Raw genomic sequence first — 15,377 nt, forward strand, 5'->3', positions numbered from 1 at the left:
AACTATGTGAAATCAAGTGTGACTAAGTCATTTCTTTTAAGGGGCCGTTTGGTTCGCTGGAATGGGGAAAGGGAATGGGAATGATTCCCTTTGTTAGTGTTTGTTTTCACAATTTTGTCATTCCCATTCCCCCATTTTATTTTTGGGTTAACCCAAAATTCTTCTAGATTCATTCCCCACCACCCCCTACCTTTCCCATTCCATTCCCCAACCACCACCATACCCCATCAGCTTGTTGCTGCTCACCGAAACTTGTTGTTGCTCGCCGGAACTTGCTTCACCTTGCCGGATGTTTGCCGACCTTCCCCAGATCCTCGCCGCCCTTCACCGCCCCTCCTCCCACCCGGAAAACCTTCCCCCGACCCTCGTGTAACCCTGAAAACCCCTCCCCTCCACCGGAACAACCGGCCACACCTCACCTGGTTGGAGGAGGGGCAGCGAACAACCTTCGGAATTCCGCATAAATCATCGATGTTGCTGGGGAAGTTCAATAGTTGCGTGTTGGTCGGGTTTCGGTCGGGATTGCTAAGGTCGAGGACGAGAAGGGTTCCGTTGTGGATTGTTGTTCGACAGACCTCACCTAGTCGGGGGAGGGGCAGCGAAGGTCGGAGGAGTGGTGGTTGGTTCCGGTGTGGTGTAAGTCGGGCGGTGCGGTAGCTGGAGAAGGTGGAAACTAATGAAGGAAGGGGTGCAATGGTTGTGCTGTGGTTGTTCTATGGTGGTTTCATTCCATTCTCCTGCATTCTCACCAAACAACACCCTAAATTCAAAGGGTTTCATTCCATTCTCTTCCATTCCTTTTCTGCATTCCATTCCGATTCCCCTGTGCGAACCAAACGGCCCCTAAACAAGTTTATACCGCTATACTTTGTTCACAGGTCTTTTGTATATTGACATTTGATTTACTATTTCTAAAAAAATTTCTTAAGTGTTTCAATTTGATGCTAAGGTTACAAGGACTACCTCATTTCTTGGCATCTTCAATATCAACCTCTAATATTATCTGGAAAAAAGATGAAAACGAATTTTAAAAACAAGGACAAGAGCATAAAGATTAACAGCATGTGTTTCGGCACCTCCAAACACCATGACTCTGACCACGCCTGTTTACACTGGCAATATCTTTGCTGGTATTACCATTGCCGTCCCGGTCTTTTGGTATTCTTAACTTGCTAGACGTGATGTCGTATGGTGTAGCACTGCACAATGTACTGGTATAACTATTTTAGGGGTTTCAACTCTTTCTTTGTTTCCACCCCTTAAAAATTTGTGGTGGGGGAAGGCTGTGATAGGTCATTTTTTATTTCTTGTGGCAACTGGTAAGACTCGTAGATAAAATTCTTAAAACTACTATAGAAAGAGCCAAAGAGGGCATACGTATAGCATTACAGCAGATACAAGTGCTAATCTGCAACAAATTGATTAAGGGAGGCTGCAATGGCAGCTCATCTACACAGATAATACAGCTTAAAAAGACCGCCGTATATACAGATAAGTATGACAATTATATCTTAAGAAATCAGAATTCAGTAAGAGCTCTCAATAGCAAAAAGAGTGATTCAATTGATGTTTAAATTAGTTAATAAGAGCTGTTACTGACAAAGAAATACCTAATTCTGAGGTTCAGTAATTATACAAGAGAAAACTTGGTATAAAAACAAAAAAAAAGCCTCAGCAAAGTCTGCTAAGGTTACCAAGAATTGCATTGTGTTGATTACATTTCAATATCAGTAGAAACATGAAAAGGGCTTGATGCGGTTGCATCAGGGCTAGCACTGATTCATGTATGCAATTGATGAATATGTATGTTTGTATATGAGATTACACAGAATTAGTTCCTGGTAGAGATTGGTCTTGTTTTTCCGTGTAAAGATGATGATTTACAGAGCTTATGATCCCACAAGCTCATGATCCAACAAGCCCTTTAAAACGAGCATATGTGACAATAACTACAAAGAGTACAGCGCTAAAAAGACCAGAAAGGATAATAACCTGCAAATGCAAAGACCTTTAAGTACAATTGAATGCGGCAACATTTACTAGCTGAACTTAAAGGCTAAAATGTTATGTGTACCCATTTAAAGATGTAATCGTGATTATCCATCCAAGTATAAGGTATATTCATGCCAAAAATTGCAGCGACCAAAGAGTAGATTGATAGGCAAACAGTTCCTGAACTCAGAAAAAGCTCCAGCTGCATGATAAGTATTCACAAAGAAACAAATCACATGTATCAAAATTATAGACAACCTAAGTAATCTCAAACCATTATATGACATAATTATTGAAAAAAGTTTAGAAGATTAAAAAAATATTGTAAGAAATTGTTGAATTGCATGTGAAACCCGCAATCAGGATTCCCAATCTAGTTCCCAATTTTTCTCACTGACAGGCAAATTAAGTTAAGAATACTAGCACAGTTCTTCCTTGCTCTAACTTTTGGGTTCCCGATTGACAAAATATTATTTGGAAGTTAAGAAACGGTGTCACACTGATTACTCCTAAAGTCCTGAGTCAGAGTCCCAAGCAATATCAAGGAATTGACACAAAATTCCAATACCATACAAGTTAGACACTTTTAGCCTAAAGTCTAAGCACTTTCATTTACACCCCTCAGATAAACTCTAGATTTTCAGACTTTGAGCTAAAGTCTGGATTATGGAACTTTCCCATCATCTTGCTCAAAGCTTGACAAGGTTGCCCCCACATAAAATCTTCTCTTCTCTTACAGAAGAATTGCCTTTAATTTTAAACAATAAGATCAAAAGTAACAAGCAAAAGGAGAGAAGATTGGATCTGTTTTCTTTTGATGAACCCATTGATTGTTGACTCTTGCTTCTTGGAGAGTTGAGTGGGTGTAAGCAGAAGTAAGAGAGATGTATTAAAAAGGTGGGCGGGTGTAACAAAAAGGTGGATAAAGGTGAAACTGGGACGTGGATGTAAGAATCGTAAGATAGTGAAATGTGTTTGTGAAATACTTCGTATTAAATAAAGTTGGTACACCAAATAAAAACACATCAAAATGGATGGTGGGTACATCTTAAAAGCAGAGGGAGTAATAAAATTCTCTTGGGTCTCTACCAACTTCATGACCTATGTCACATATATTATTCTTGTATCTCTTGCACCAATAATTACATCAACCAGACAGCCACATGTAGATGACCAAAGCAAAGGAAGCCATTCCTTTTGCTAGCAATATTAAACTAAGCACAAATTGTTAACGAGACTCAAATACAAGCAAAAATGTTTTTTGGCATCATTCACTCAAAGACATGGATCAACATTGGAGCGCTACTATACACCCCAACATACTCATAAAACTTTTAACCAAAGCTTTTGACTAAGTGGATCTGAGTTTGGTAGCCTTTATTCATTTCGGTTGCTCATCTACCATGTACTCTTAAAACTATTGCATCTACCTAAATCTTGAAAGAGAATCCTTTATAGGGAGAAGGGAAAAAAAAAAAAAAAAAAAAAAAAAAAAGCAAAAAAAACTCATCAAAGAAAGAGGAGAATTTATGGCTTCAATTGGTTAGGGTCAAATACAGGTAAAGGTTCACTCTGATACATACTGTATGAAATTAGCAGATTAGTGAGGAAAGCCAATACAAGCAGGATCCTAAGAAACAAGGAAAAAACGATCAAGTAATTTAGTAAAACAAATGGTGCTTCAATTTGTATAAAACTCATTATTGATAAAACTCTCTCCAAAGCAAAATTGACCATACAGGCCAATGATAGGAGTTGACTGGCATTTTGATTTAACAATGGCTGCAAATGGATTAGGTATCATCAAAAACAGTTGGAACATCAGGAAGGGGGAAGGAGCAAGATGCGTTTGTGAAGCTCGGACTAGAAAGACTGACAGGTAGTCTTGTCACCCCACTATGTTACAGCAGCAGCAGCAACAACAACAACAAAAAACCCTTAGTCCCAAAAGGGTTATGGGTCAGGCTCAGCTACGAGCTACCTAGTCAGCATACGAGCGAAGACACAGCATGACATGTCAGCTACAAATATGAGCCTTACCTTCTCTCTCAGTCTCTCTCCAATATCAAAGTAACCTCTTGGTCAGACTACTCTAGCACCACAAAGCCACAAAATTTCAGATCTCAATCGATCAATCAAAGCCTTAATCTCATAAGTGGGGTCAGCTACATGAATCAATTTGATTATTCCGTGTAGTTATCGACAAAAATCTTCCTCCTCCATCCCTTACGATCCAATGCCTCATCCTCATGCAAATCCATATACTTCATATCCTTCCTAACTCCTTCCAACCAACTCATTTTCTGTCTCCCTCTCCCTCATTTAACCCCTCCATGGTCTCACTCTTCCACTCTTCGAACCGGTGCACCCTCGGGTCTCCGTCTTACATGCCCAAACCAACGCAGACGATTTTCCCTTAGTTTGTCTGCAATGCCTGTCACACCTACTTTCTTGTGAATAACCTCATTCCTGATTCTATCTCTTAGAGTGTTCCCGCACATCCACCTTAACATGCGCATTTCCGTAACCTCCATCTTTTTAATGTGCTCTTTCTTAGAACCCCAACATTCTGTACCATAGAACAACACTGGATTTATGGCAATCCTGTAGAATTTTCCCTTCAATTGTAAGGGGATGCTTCGGTCACACAACACTCCCATGGCCGCTCTCCATTTAAGCCACCCCGACTTAATCCTTTGGGCCACGTCTTGATCAATGTCACCATTTTTCTGCATGATCGACCCAAGATACTTAAAACATTCACTCATGGTCAAATCCTTTCTATCCAAACTCACCACTTCATTGCTTGTCCTTCTTTGAATACCAAAGCGACATACCACAATAAGAAAGAAGGATATTTGGGAGTTTTGATCCTTATAGAAAAGCGAGCAAAAAGTGTAATTCTAGTGCCTCCATGTCCTAACTCCCAAGGTCCACATTCTAACTTTGTACACTTCCTAACTGTGCCCATTTATCTTCAAGAGAAAAATTTCCCATACCACACTCAATCAATTTCTGAGTTCGATAACCATAACATCAAAGGGAACACACAAAGGAAGCATCTCAAACCATCTAGTGAATAAGAGGCTTTGAATCATCTGGAACGTAACTCTAAATGCAGAATGTGAAATACAAAGAAAAGTTATAACACCCTCCACACACTAAAGCTTGTATAAATAAAATAATTGTATATATTCGAGTATCAGAAGAGGGGGAGAGAGGGGAGATTCCACACCTGAATCAACTGATTTCGATGATTGTCAAGCTGCAGAGAAGATCAAGTTTCAGTAACAACAAAAGGGGCATTCATGTTTCAGAATATCAATGTCTAGATTGACATGATTCCAAAAGATTAACTCACCTGAATGTTAATGTAATCCTCAGTGTCATCAATGTATTCACGAAGCTGCAAGTTCCAATTCAAAATCATCAATTTATGGTTGTAAAAAATAAAGTTGTGCAGAATGCAATTTACACAAGCACCATGACCCCAAACCAGCCCATTCCACTCCTTTACACAATGAGAACTAACCAACATGGGTATGCAACAGGCAACCAGCTCAAGGAACACAATACAGAATTTTTTTTCTCTGGCAAAATAAAATAGTAGGTTAATTGGAAGATGGAACGCTGAGCCATTTCTCACAAGGTTCACGTAATATGTTAACAGAAAAAAGCTAGTGGCGAGACATACATGTCAAAATCACATACAGTGCACAAAAACTTTTCTTGCACTGTAGACAACAGGAACCAAAAACAAAATATGATTAAGATTATCAGCAAAGTAAGGTAGAAATTCGGAGAGTTGACATAACTGGCACTTAAGATCTTCCATTTCAGTTGGACCAAGTGGCCTTTGACAGAAACAATGAATCCCCTTACAAAATTAGTTTTTAGGGCTCACATTTTTTAGCACTTGCTATCATATCTCTACAAATATTAGGAAAGTTGCTGACCCTCACTGACCACCAACCACATTAGTTGAAAATAAAATTAATTATAAAAGAAATTATTTTAAAGTGAAAGGCAATGGTAGGCGTGTAGCAACATATTTATTGTGGCAAATATGATTGTCTTGGAGTATTTTAGTAAGCTTCATGACCTATTCTACATGAATTGCTATAATAACTTTCAACTTCTTGTTTCACAAGTATTAAGGTTGTGGACAAATAAACTCACATGAAAACTTGAATCAATTGATTTACAACTCAAGATGACTTACATGAAAAGGTTATTGAGGAGATTCTTTTTTCCCCTTTCATATGCCAATTTACGGCTACAGCTTCATAACCTATTTTATTTGAATTGCTATAGTAAATTTTAACGTCTTGTTTTACAAGTCTTAAGGTTAAGGATATATTAATTAGAAAGAGAAATTGAGTCCATTGATATACAGCTTGATATGATGCCTTATCTTCCCATATACTCATTTTTAGCTATATCCCTTGGGATTCTTGACTACTTATTATTTTATTAACTCATAAAAAATCTTACTCTCTTCCCCAATCTCCACTATTTTGAACCAATCATCACCACAGCTGCTCAACATGTTACAGTAGACTACAAAATTTTTAAAAAATAAATTAAAAATGAATAGATACAAAATACAATTACATGGGCTAGGTCAGATATCCCTGTCTCTAACAATATGCAGGTTCACCACATTTCAGATAAACATGTATTCACATAGATGCAAGCAGATTAACTACAGGATTGCATATTAAGATCAATAGTTCTTCACAACACATACCGTTGTTAATTTATTTAATGTCCCGTCAATTTGCATGAAGTAAGCCTGTAATTCACATCCAGAGCAAATGAAGATTACAGTTAATTATTCACACTATCCAATGGCTTGAACATTATCTTGCACTTTGTGCAAGAAATTGCAGGCTCAAACAAGTTTTTAAAAGAGAAGATAATATAAAGCAAGGACACAACATTAGAAAGTAAGTCATCTCTTCCAAAAAATATAAATAAATAAATAAATAAAACCTAATAAAGATTGTTATAATAACCTCTAGCAACATCTCGAGTTCCTCAATATCATCCTCATCACCACGACCTGTGACCACACTTGCTCTGCTTGCTCTCGATATCTTAGAGATAACAGTAGGGGAACTGGGAAACCAGTTGGCTCCTGATCCACTAACAGGTGAAGCAGGAACAGCCAATTTTCTGGACAGGTAAAGATCAGCCATATCACCATCATCATCCAAAAGTTGTTCAAGCTCATCTCTCACCTAAAAAAAATCAAATGACTTGAACTTACAACAATAAGAAGACATACAGACTATTTACTAAGTTATTCTAGGTAAATAAATAACAAAAATTCTAGTTCTTAAGCTTGAATGATGGAAACAATATTTGTAAAAAGAAAGTCCCACCATCTTTTCTTGTCATACGGATAACCATTAGTCAACAAATAGAAGTGGAGGCTGATGCTTTCATTGTCAGATGTGCCTTCCACCACCTCTTCTCAGAAAAATGAAAGAAACTTCAAGGTGAGGTGTTCGTATGTTTAGGCATGGAGTTTAATGATATTTTCGCATCCAAAATTCTTAGCTAGACGTTTCACCTTCACCCATATGCCAAAATTGGATATGGTTTCTTCACAAAAGAAACGGCTTTGGCCGTATGCCATGAGTGTGGAGTGTTTAGTAGACATCCAATTATCCAAATGATATGGTTCTACGAACTCAATGCTATGCGTGGGGATATTTGGTGGTAATGACACTATAGGAGCTATATAAACTCCACCATCTCCTTTCCTTCCCTTTGATTTACTCCTCCCAAAAATTTTAAAGACTCGAGTATGGTGTCAATGGGGATGAGATGATATGAAATTTTAAATAAATGAAGGAGAGACAAAGAATTAGTAATAGAGGCTCATAGAGCCCACATCACATGAGTTGATAGTTACGTGGGTTAGACTTTCCCTTTGAAATGATAGGACAATTATTTGGGGACAGCCCAGAATAGACATGGCAAACATCTGTAGGAGGGTGCATTATATAAGCACAAGAAGTAATAATACCATGGGTACATAACCAGCCAAAATGCTAGTATCATGAGAATATCTAACTTGACGTTGTCACATGCAAATTTGAAGTTAGGGCAAACTTGGATAATGGTGTTGAATGCCCAACCCATAACTCTCCCAATCCCTTACCATCCCCCCTCCCCCAAAAAAATAAAAAATAAAAAATAAGGAAATGGAGATAAAGAAAAAGGAAAGGCTAGATTGGCAAATCATTATTGTAAAACACAATTCAAAACTCCATCATCAATAAATAAAAAGGGAAACCATATAGCACAAATAGCCTTATATTTCAAGTAAATCAGTTTAATACAGCCAAACACAAGAAATTATATCTAAGAGTAAAACCTTTCAACTCCACCTTTAAAGGGGATCTTCAAAAGTTCAAAAGATGTAGGGAATTAGCTGATTAAACAGTTGGATTAACAAAAGATGAGTAAGTAGTACCTTTTGAACACGAGCAGTCAATCTTGTCATTGCACTCTTCAATTTCCTTACCCTGTCCAAGTTCCGGCTGCTTATCTGCAGATAAGCACAAGTAATTACAGAAATCAGACTATTTCAGGTGCTTTAGACTTATGAGTGGGTTGTAAATTTTGCTTATATTATATTTTTAGTAGTATTAAGAACAAGGAAAAGGATGTAACTTCAACAATGGTATTGCTAAGTAGAAGGGAAATAAAGAGAAAATATCATACACATGTGAACTATAATAAAATGGAGCAACAGATAATGCAAAATATTTTAGGACATTAAAGGAGACATTTTGCGTGAAATATTAAACCAATTAGGAATAAATAGAAAGGTTTACAATTTTGAAAGAGAGATGACTTTTAAATTGGTAGTTCCTCATATAAAGCTAAAATTTTAATTTAACACACAAAAAAAATGTAACCATCGAATTAATAGGATCAAGCCACATGTAAGCAATTAAGAAAGTTCTACAACAAAATCAGGACACTTAATAGAACTTAAGGCTAAAATTTACATTTCACAGATTAGACATCATTACTAATGAAGCCAAAACAAGAGAGAAAAAGTGATTATTTTCTAACCAACATGCCCAATATGGATTATGGAAAGCAATATTATTTTTCATAAAAAGGACATTAATGTGAATGCAAAGGGTAATTCTTTGGTAATATCCATATGCAAAGGGTACTTCTTTAGCCTATCACTCTATTACTCAACCTTATGGGCTTTGATGTTGACAAAAGGCAAGCTTGGTGACAAGACTCACAAGGACAGCAAGTCAACTTGAAGGAGCCGAAGCTAAACCCTAGGTTCTACCTAGGTGGGAATTTACTCCCTATTTTTTTATTTTTTTTTGAATAGATTTATTCCTATTCTATCTTTACTAGCTTTCTAGTTTTAGCCCCAAGGTTTTGGAATCCACTTGGATTACTTGGACTGGCTAAAGTTATTTACATGTTTTTAGCCTTAGTTTCCTTTATTTAGAGTTTGATGTAATTTAAGAAAGTTTTAGTCTCCTAAAACATGCAAAACCGTGTGCTAGTTGTTACTTGCTAAGGATCTGTGTTGCTCGAGAATCAAGGTTTCCTAATGGCGGTTTCATAGCTATTGAGTTAGGGACTTGTCCTAACTAACTTAGGAAAGCTAAACCTAGCATATGTAGGTTTATTTCAAGCCTATAAATAAGGCATAATGCTGTAATACAAGACGATAACTTCAGATTGATAAAACTTTTTTTGCTTAAGATATGCGCTTTGCTCTTTCGTGCTCTTAATAATCAATTCAGTAGAGTTAAGGTTATCAAATCACTAAGCCTTAGGAGGTGGTCTAAGTAATTTGAGTAGTCAAGGCATTCGAGCAGGAAGTGGTCAAGTGGCGAGTGCACTTGTCATATCCGGTTCACTTACTATAATTCTTCAAGAAAGTACTCAAAATCGGATCTTTATTTCCAGATTGTGATATTTCTAAAATCTTGACTCAAGGGTTAGGATCCACATTAGACATCCAAATATCTCACAAGCATAATACCTAAGAGTAGACCTAACACCCAATCCAACATAGTTACATTTTTCAAAGGACATGAGACCCTAAACATTTGTCAAAAAGCCCATTAGGGTGGCACACTCACCTTAGACGTCAGTTCATCCAATGCTGGATAAGCAGCAGTTTCCAGATCAGTAGTACGTGCAGCAAGAAAGCTACATATTGAGTCCAAGGCCACCTCAAGTGCACGGAATTCAAAGGGAGATTCTACAAATTTGACGGATATAATCAGCTAAAAAAGAGTTCAGATATAACAGTTGAAAAATGAAATAGGGAATATATAGAGGCTAAAATAACATTTAAAAAAAAGAAAAATAAAATGAAAATAATATCAATTGGTTTAACATCACAACTTCAGCATTTTGGGACTAAGGCTTTGTTGTTGTGGTGGTGGTTGTTGGTTTGATATCACAAGGCCAAAACCCACAATTCCCACCTTCGTGGATGATATTCAAGGATGAAAATACCTTCGAGATTTTGAGAGTGAATGTAATTTACCATCTTCTTCAGTAGCTTCAACATCATGTCCTCCTGATTCCTTCCCATCTCCGTGAACTTTATGTGCAGCACTTCCTGGGGATAAGCGCCTCTGAAGTTCTTGAACAACAGGGATTACATTTTCTTCCAAAGGGTCTCGAAGCAATACCTATAAGTATAAAAACAAAGTAACAAACCACGTCCTTGGGAACTTGAGGTCTCACTATTTCACAAAGACTAGATTTTAAGCTAAAACATTAAGAAAATGAGAAATAATTTGAGGCATCAATGTACACAGAATCATATATGAGCATTTATAAGACTATAGTACTGTTTGTTATTCGTCGTCTATATAAACTTGAAACTAGCACTTTTACTTGTTTGAAACTATTTCAATTACAGTGTCCTGGGTCAGCAAAACACCCCATACAGAATACATATCTAATGTGGCTTTAAAGGCAGATTAGAATAAATGAGAAACACCATAAGTAACCTAATTAGAGTCCAAGTCAATACAAAAGCAAGGATCCCAAGCCCATAATTGTAATAAAACTTGACAAACAAGCTAATCACACAAGCGAAAAATAAAATAAGCCAATACATTAATTAGAGTACAAACCTTACAGATATCTTCTTGATGAAAACTACATCAGAGAAGCCATATACTACATGTAATTGATCATTATAAGAGCACAATGCAACAAAATAGTGCATTTGTTAATCCTCGGATTTTAACTTGGCTCCCCATCACAGTTCCATAAATAAACACACCCAACTAACTAATACATATTACAAAATGTAAAGCAATTTACAGGACAGCATAAGAAAAGATAAGAGCCAAATCCCAAAACAAAATAAAAAGAGATGTTAAATATTGGCAGTACCTCATCAGCAGTTATGATTGCCTTGATATGCTGAGCAGCCAAAACACCAAATAAATATACCAATCAGCAAAAGACACACAGAGACAAAGAGAAAAAAGCAGGAAAGAAAATTTGAAATAATTTCTCGAGATTTAAAGTAAGAAAAGAACCTCCAAATTCAAAACAATAGCTTTCTCACGACCTAAAATAGTAGAAGGGTAAGAGAGAAGAGGATCCAATATACGAAGATCGCGAGCATGAATTTGAACACGGTGCATAATAGCATACTTGTCAAGATCAAGAACGGTAGCCTGACCAGGATAGTCAATCAAAATCCAACTGCGTGATCCAGCAGGTTTCTTCTTTAGACCCACACTTAAACCCATCTGAGGGTCCACAGGAACTACGTATCCCTCTCTCCCCATCACTGTTTTTACACTTATTTCATTCCTGCAAAATTAATCACCACAAAAAGTACTCTTTTCCTTAGAGACACATCCAGAAATTTTGAAATGCAGTACTAAAATAAACTTTTAAAAATAAAATTAATAAATAAACTACAAATTAACAATTTGCTCCTAAGGAAAGATGATGAAAATGCTTAAATAATTAAATATAAATCAAACTATTCTTCACATGTTTTTGTTTAAACTGAGGTTCATGATATCGTCATCATTAATCCAAAGAAACTCTCTCCATTTAAGTGACCAAAATATTATTTTGAAAGTGATCAACTAATCCATCGCTGATGAAATTAAGGCAACCATTCAATTTTTTAAACCTAATTCAGTCATTTAATGACACATAAAAATCAATGCACTTGTATACTTAACTCATTTAGCACTAAAAATTAAAATTAGAAACTACTTGTATTGTTTATTGCTCTCTAATTTACAAGATGATTTATAAGATCTTAACTGCTAGATTGCGAAAAGTAATAGGTGAGGAGTGATGTTGCCAATCTAGCTTTGTTCCTCGAAGGCAAATATCTTGCTTGCCTCTAACTAAAAACACACATCCCCTATAAGTATGATTAAGATAGACATGATGAGAAAGGAGTTAAGGGATATCCAACAAAACATGTCATTGTGAAATAAGGCTAGAGACAAGGTGATCCTATATTCTTTGTTGTTCTTTGCTTTGGGTATAAACTTCGTGCAAAAATGTTTAGCTAATACAAGTGAAAACCTAATGCCAATTTTCATCTTAGTTGTGAGACACTAAAAGCTACACATTTGACATTTTCGGATCATCCTATTTTATTCAAAAAGAAAAAATATGTCATTAAAACTCCTCATAGTGCACAAAAGGACAATGTGTCCTCAGAAAGAGGATAATAAAAAAAAAAAAAAAGAGAATTTCTAGTAAGCCCAATCTTTGTATGCACCATATTAAAACAATTTGGGAAAGCCACGGCTGCCCAAGTTTAATAGCCGGTAATAATTTGCAATAATGGGAATGAAATTTAAGTGTAATTTACTATGGAAAACAACCTATAATATCTATGGGAACACGATCTCATCCCACAAGCATGTGTTCTCTTCATGCTTTTCCATTAACTCTTGACAGGTGGTATTAGATAGGAATGAAAATTATGAAGAAAAATAATCAATTTGGGGGTTATGTTGAGTGATTATGGGTTTGAACCTGGATTTTATATTACATATAAATTCATTCCCATTACCATTGTATATAAACGGTTACCAAACGGAGCAAAAGGTATTATTTCCATTTACTTACAACCAAAACGAGCCAACGTCTTGGAAAGAAACTTGAAAAATACTAGGGAAGTTCTCAACAACAAAAGTACAATAACTCACAGAAATTGAAAGAGGTCGAACAAATAGTGGAGCATGTGGTTTGATTCAAAGCAAAGTGAAGAACCATCATGCTTTAGTGAGACACATTCTATAAGCATTTCAATTCCTAGGCTTCACTTCATTTAAGTATTTATCTTTAGTTTATAAACCTACTATAGGCTCTTCTTGTGGTCAGATTCAATTAATCCTTCTAAGATGGCAATGATGCAATCCTTCAATGAACATAAAGCAGTAGTTCTAAGTTGCAGGTGGCTAGTGACTAGCTAGTATGTTTGATAGAAATACCTCTCCAACTGGTAAGCTTTATGTTACTCCATACGTGTTTCTCTAAGACTACATAAAGAAATACTTGCTTGTCTAGTGCCTGTTTGTTAAAGGATATCTGGTATCTTGTTTATAATCCATGTCTTTCTAAGACTATGTACACAAAGGAACACTAGTCTTTTATGCAATACTTGCTTGTCTAGTTCCTCTGTTTGTTAGAGGATATCTGATATCTTGTTTAACGTCGCCTATATAATCCATGTTTTTCTAAGACTATGTACACAATACACAAAGGAACACTAGTCTTTTATGCAATACTTACTAGTCTACTGCCTGTTTGTTAAAGGATATCCGGTATCTTGACTATCATAGCCTGCATAAGCCGTGAGTGCAAAGCAAAATACGACAACGCCGATGAAAGCGACTGCAACGATCTTATTACAAAAGTAATCACCTATTTTGTTCTGGTGTTCCTAGATTAATGCTTTTTTTTTTTTATTCGAGCAAACTTACTGATCATTTACCAATTAAAAATAAAATTCAAATTGCCAACAAATAAATTCAGAAACAATTTCACAATCCTAAAATTTCAAATCCGCAAATCATAATCACTCAAATTAAATTCACAACAAGATACATTGCAAAATAATTTTCATAAAAAAAAAAAAAAAAAAAAATCAATCACAAAACCAAAAATAGAATTAGATTCTTAAAAACCTCGAGAAGAAGAAGTGGTGATGTTGACCGGCAATTCAGGTAGTCGGTGAAAAAGAGGAGAGAGAAAATATGGGAAAATAACTGCTTGCGTGAGTAAGAAGAGGGTGAAGAGGGGCGAAGGAGGCTACATGCTGTCGAATTTTGCAGAGAAAGAGAGACCTTTGCTCAGGGAATCAACTACCCAATTCGTATTCTAGAGCGAACCCGTGCTAAGCACAGAATATATTAATCGTATATGTCAATGTAATTTTATTCTCGTCAAAAAAAAAATGTTATTTTATTACTATGGTATTATTAATTTATTTTGTAAATATGATTATGGGAGTTATTGAATTTGTTCAGAAATTGAGGATTAAGAGTTTGAAGTGATGTGGTTAAAAGTTGGAAAAGTGTCTCTACAATTATTATATAGATTCGGCTTGTTTTAGCAGCAGATTATATTGCCTCTTTAGGCTATTCTACCCGACCTATCAAGATATCGACCCCTACATGGATAGCAAATTTTCTTATTTTTTACTTTTCGATAAATTAGGTTACAGTCTTGCGAGAAGACGTTCCTAATTTTTCTGTATTTTACTTTTCCAAAAAAAAAAAAAAAATATTCGGCCTGTTTTATTTTCAATTATTTGGCATTTAACTTGACGTCTCTTCTAGGCTGCTCCTAAGTCTCTTACTTGTAATTTTTTTCCTCGTTTTGACATAAATCTTGTCAATTTCTTCGCTCTTAATCGTAGACTTGATAAAACTTATTATTCAAACCGAAATAAATGACTATGAGTTTGTGGGTTCGCCTTTTTTTTTTGTGAACTAGAGGGGAAACCAAAAAAAAAATCCCAAGCAAGCAGATGGCGAGCTCCTCAAACCACAGCCTTCTAACGCACCTTTCTTATAAAAAGCACGAAAATCCTTCGGGATTGCCTCAAAAAGAATCAATTTTTGCTTCGCACCCACTCCGTAGTTAGCTAACCAATCGGTCGGGCGATTAGCCTCTCTATAGCAATGATTAATAGCAATTTCCCAACCCCTTTAAAAGATGAGAGCCTTGCACTTGCGAATTATATGAATATATAGAGATTTAGAGGGGGTATCACCCTTTAACATACGAAATATGGCCTGGGGATATACAATCTTTAAAAGAGTTAAAGCACCGCCACTGTTCACTATGAACAGTCAATCTGCTTATGGATA

General features: G+C 36.1%; 1 protein-coding gene across 1 annotated transcript; it reads right to left on the minus strand.

The window, feature by feature from the left end:
- Positions 1-1,545: 1,545 nt before the first annotated feature.
- On the minus strand, positions 1,546-14,421 carry LOC110737917 (magnesium transporter MRS2-I-like). Its single transcript, XM_021918264.1, has 12 exons — positions 14,190-14,421; positions 11,559-11,838; positions 11,410-11,439; positions 10,547-10,694; positions 10,134-10,255; positions 8,480-8,554; positions 7,011-7,235; positions 6,743-6,787; positions 5,354-5,398; positions 5,228-5,257; positions 2,075-2,194; positions 1,546-1,992 (listed from the first exon to the last, which is right to left on the minus strand). Exons 2-12 carry the CDS (start codon positions 11,811-11,813, stop codon positions 1,906-1,908), a joined length of 1,182 nt encoding a protein of 393 aa, XP_021773956.1. The 5' UTR covers positions 11,814-11,838; positions 14,190-14,421; the 3' UTR covers positions 1,546-1,905.
- Between the last annotated feature and the right edge of the window lie 956 nt (positions 14,422-15,377).

This window comes from Chenopodium quinoa, unplaced genomic scaffold (assembly GCF_001683475.1).
Source record: "Chenopodium quinoa cultivar QQ74 unplaced genomic scaffold, ASM168347v1, whole genome shotgun sequence".
Taxonomy (NCBI): Eukaryota; Viridiplantae; Streptophyta; class Magnoliopsida; order Caryophyllales; family Amaranthaceae; genus Chenopodium; species Chenopodium quinoa.

Bases quoted from the DNA above. Each gene is read 5' to 3' on its own strand.
- LOC110737917 (XM_021918264.1), bottom strand. From the start codon at position 11,813: ATGGGGAGAGAGGGATACGTAGTTCCTGTGGACCCTCAGATGGGTTTA. The intron at 8,555-10,133 runs GTGAGTGTGCCA...GCTTATCTGCAG, and splicing joins TGGATGAACTGACGTCTAAG to ATAAGCAGCCGGAACTTGGA. The intron at 5,399-6,742 runs GTATGTGTTGTG...TGGAACTTGCAG, and splicing joins CATTAAATAAATTAACAACG to CTTCGTGAATACATTGATGA.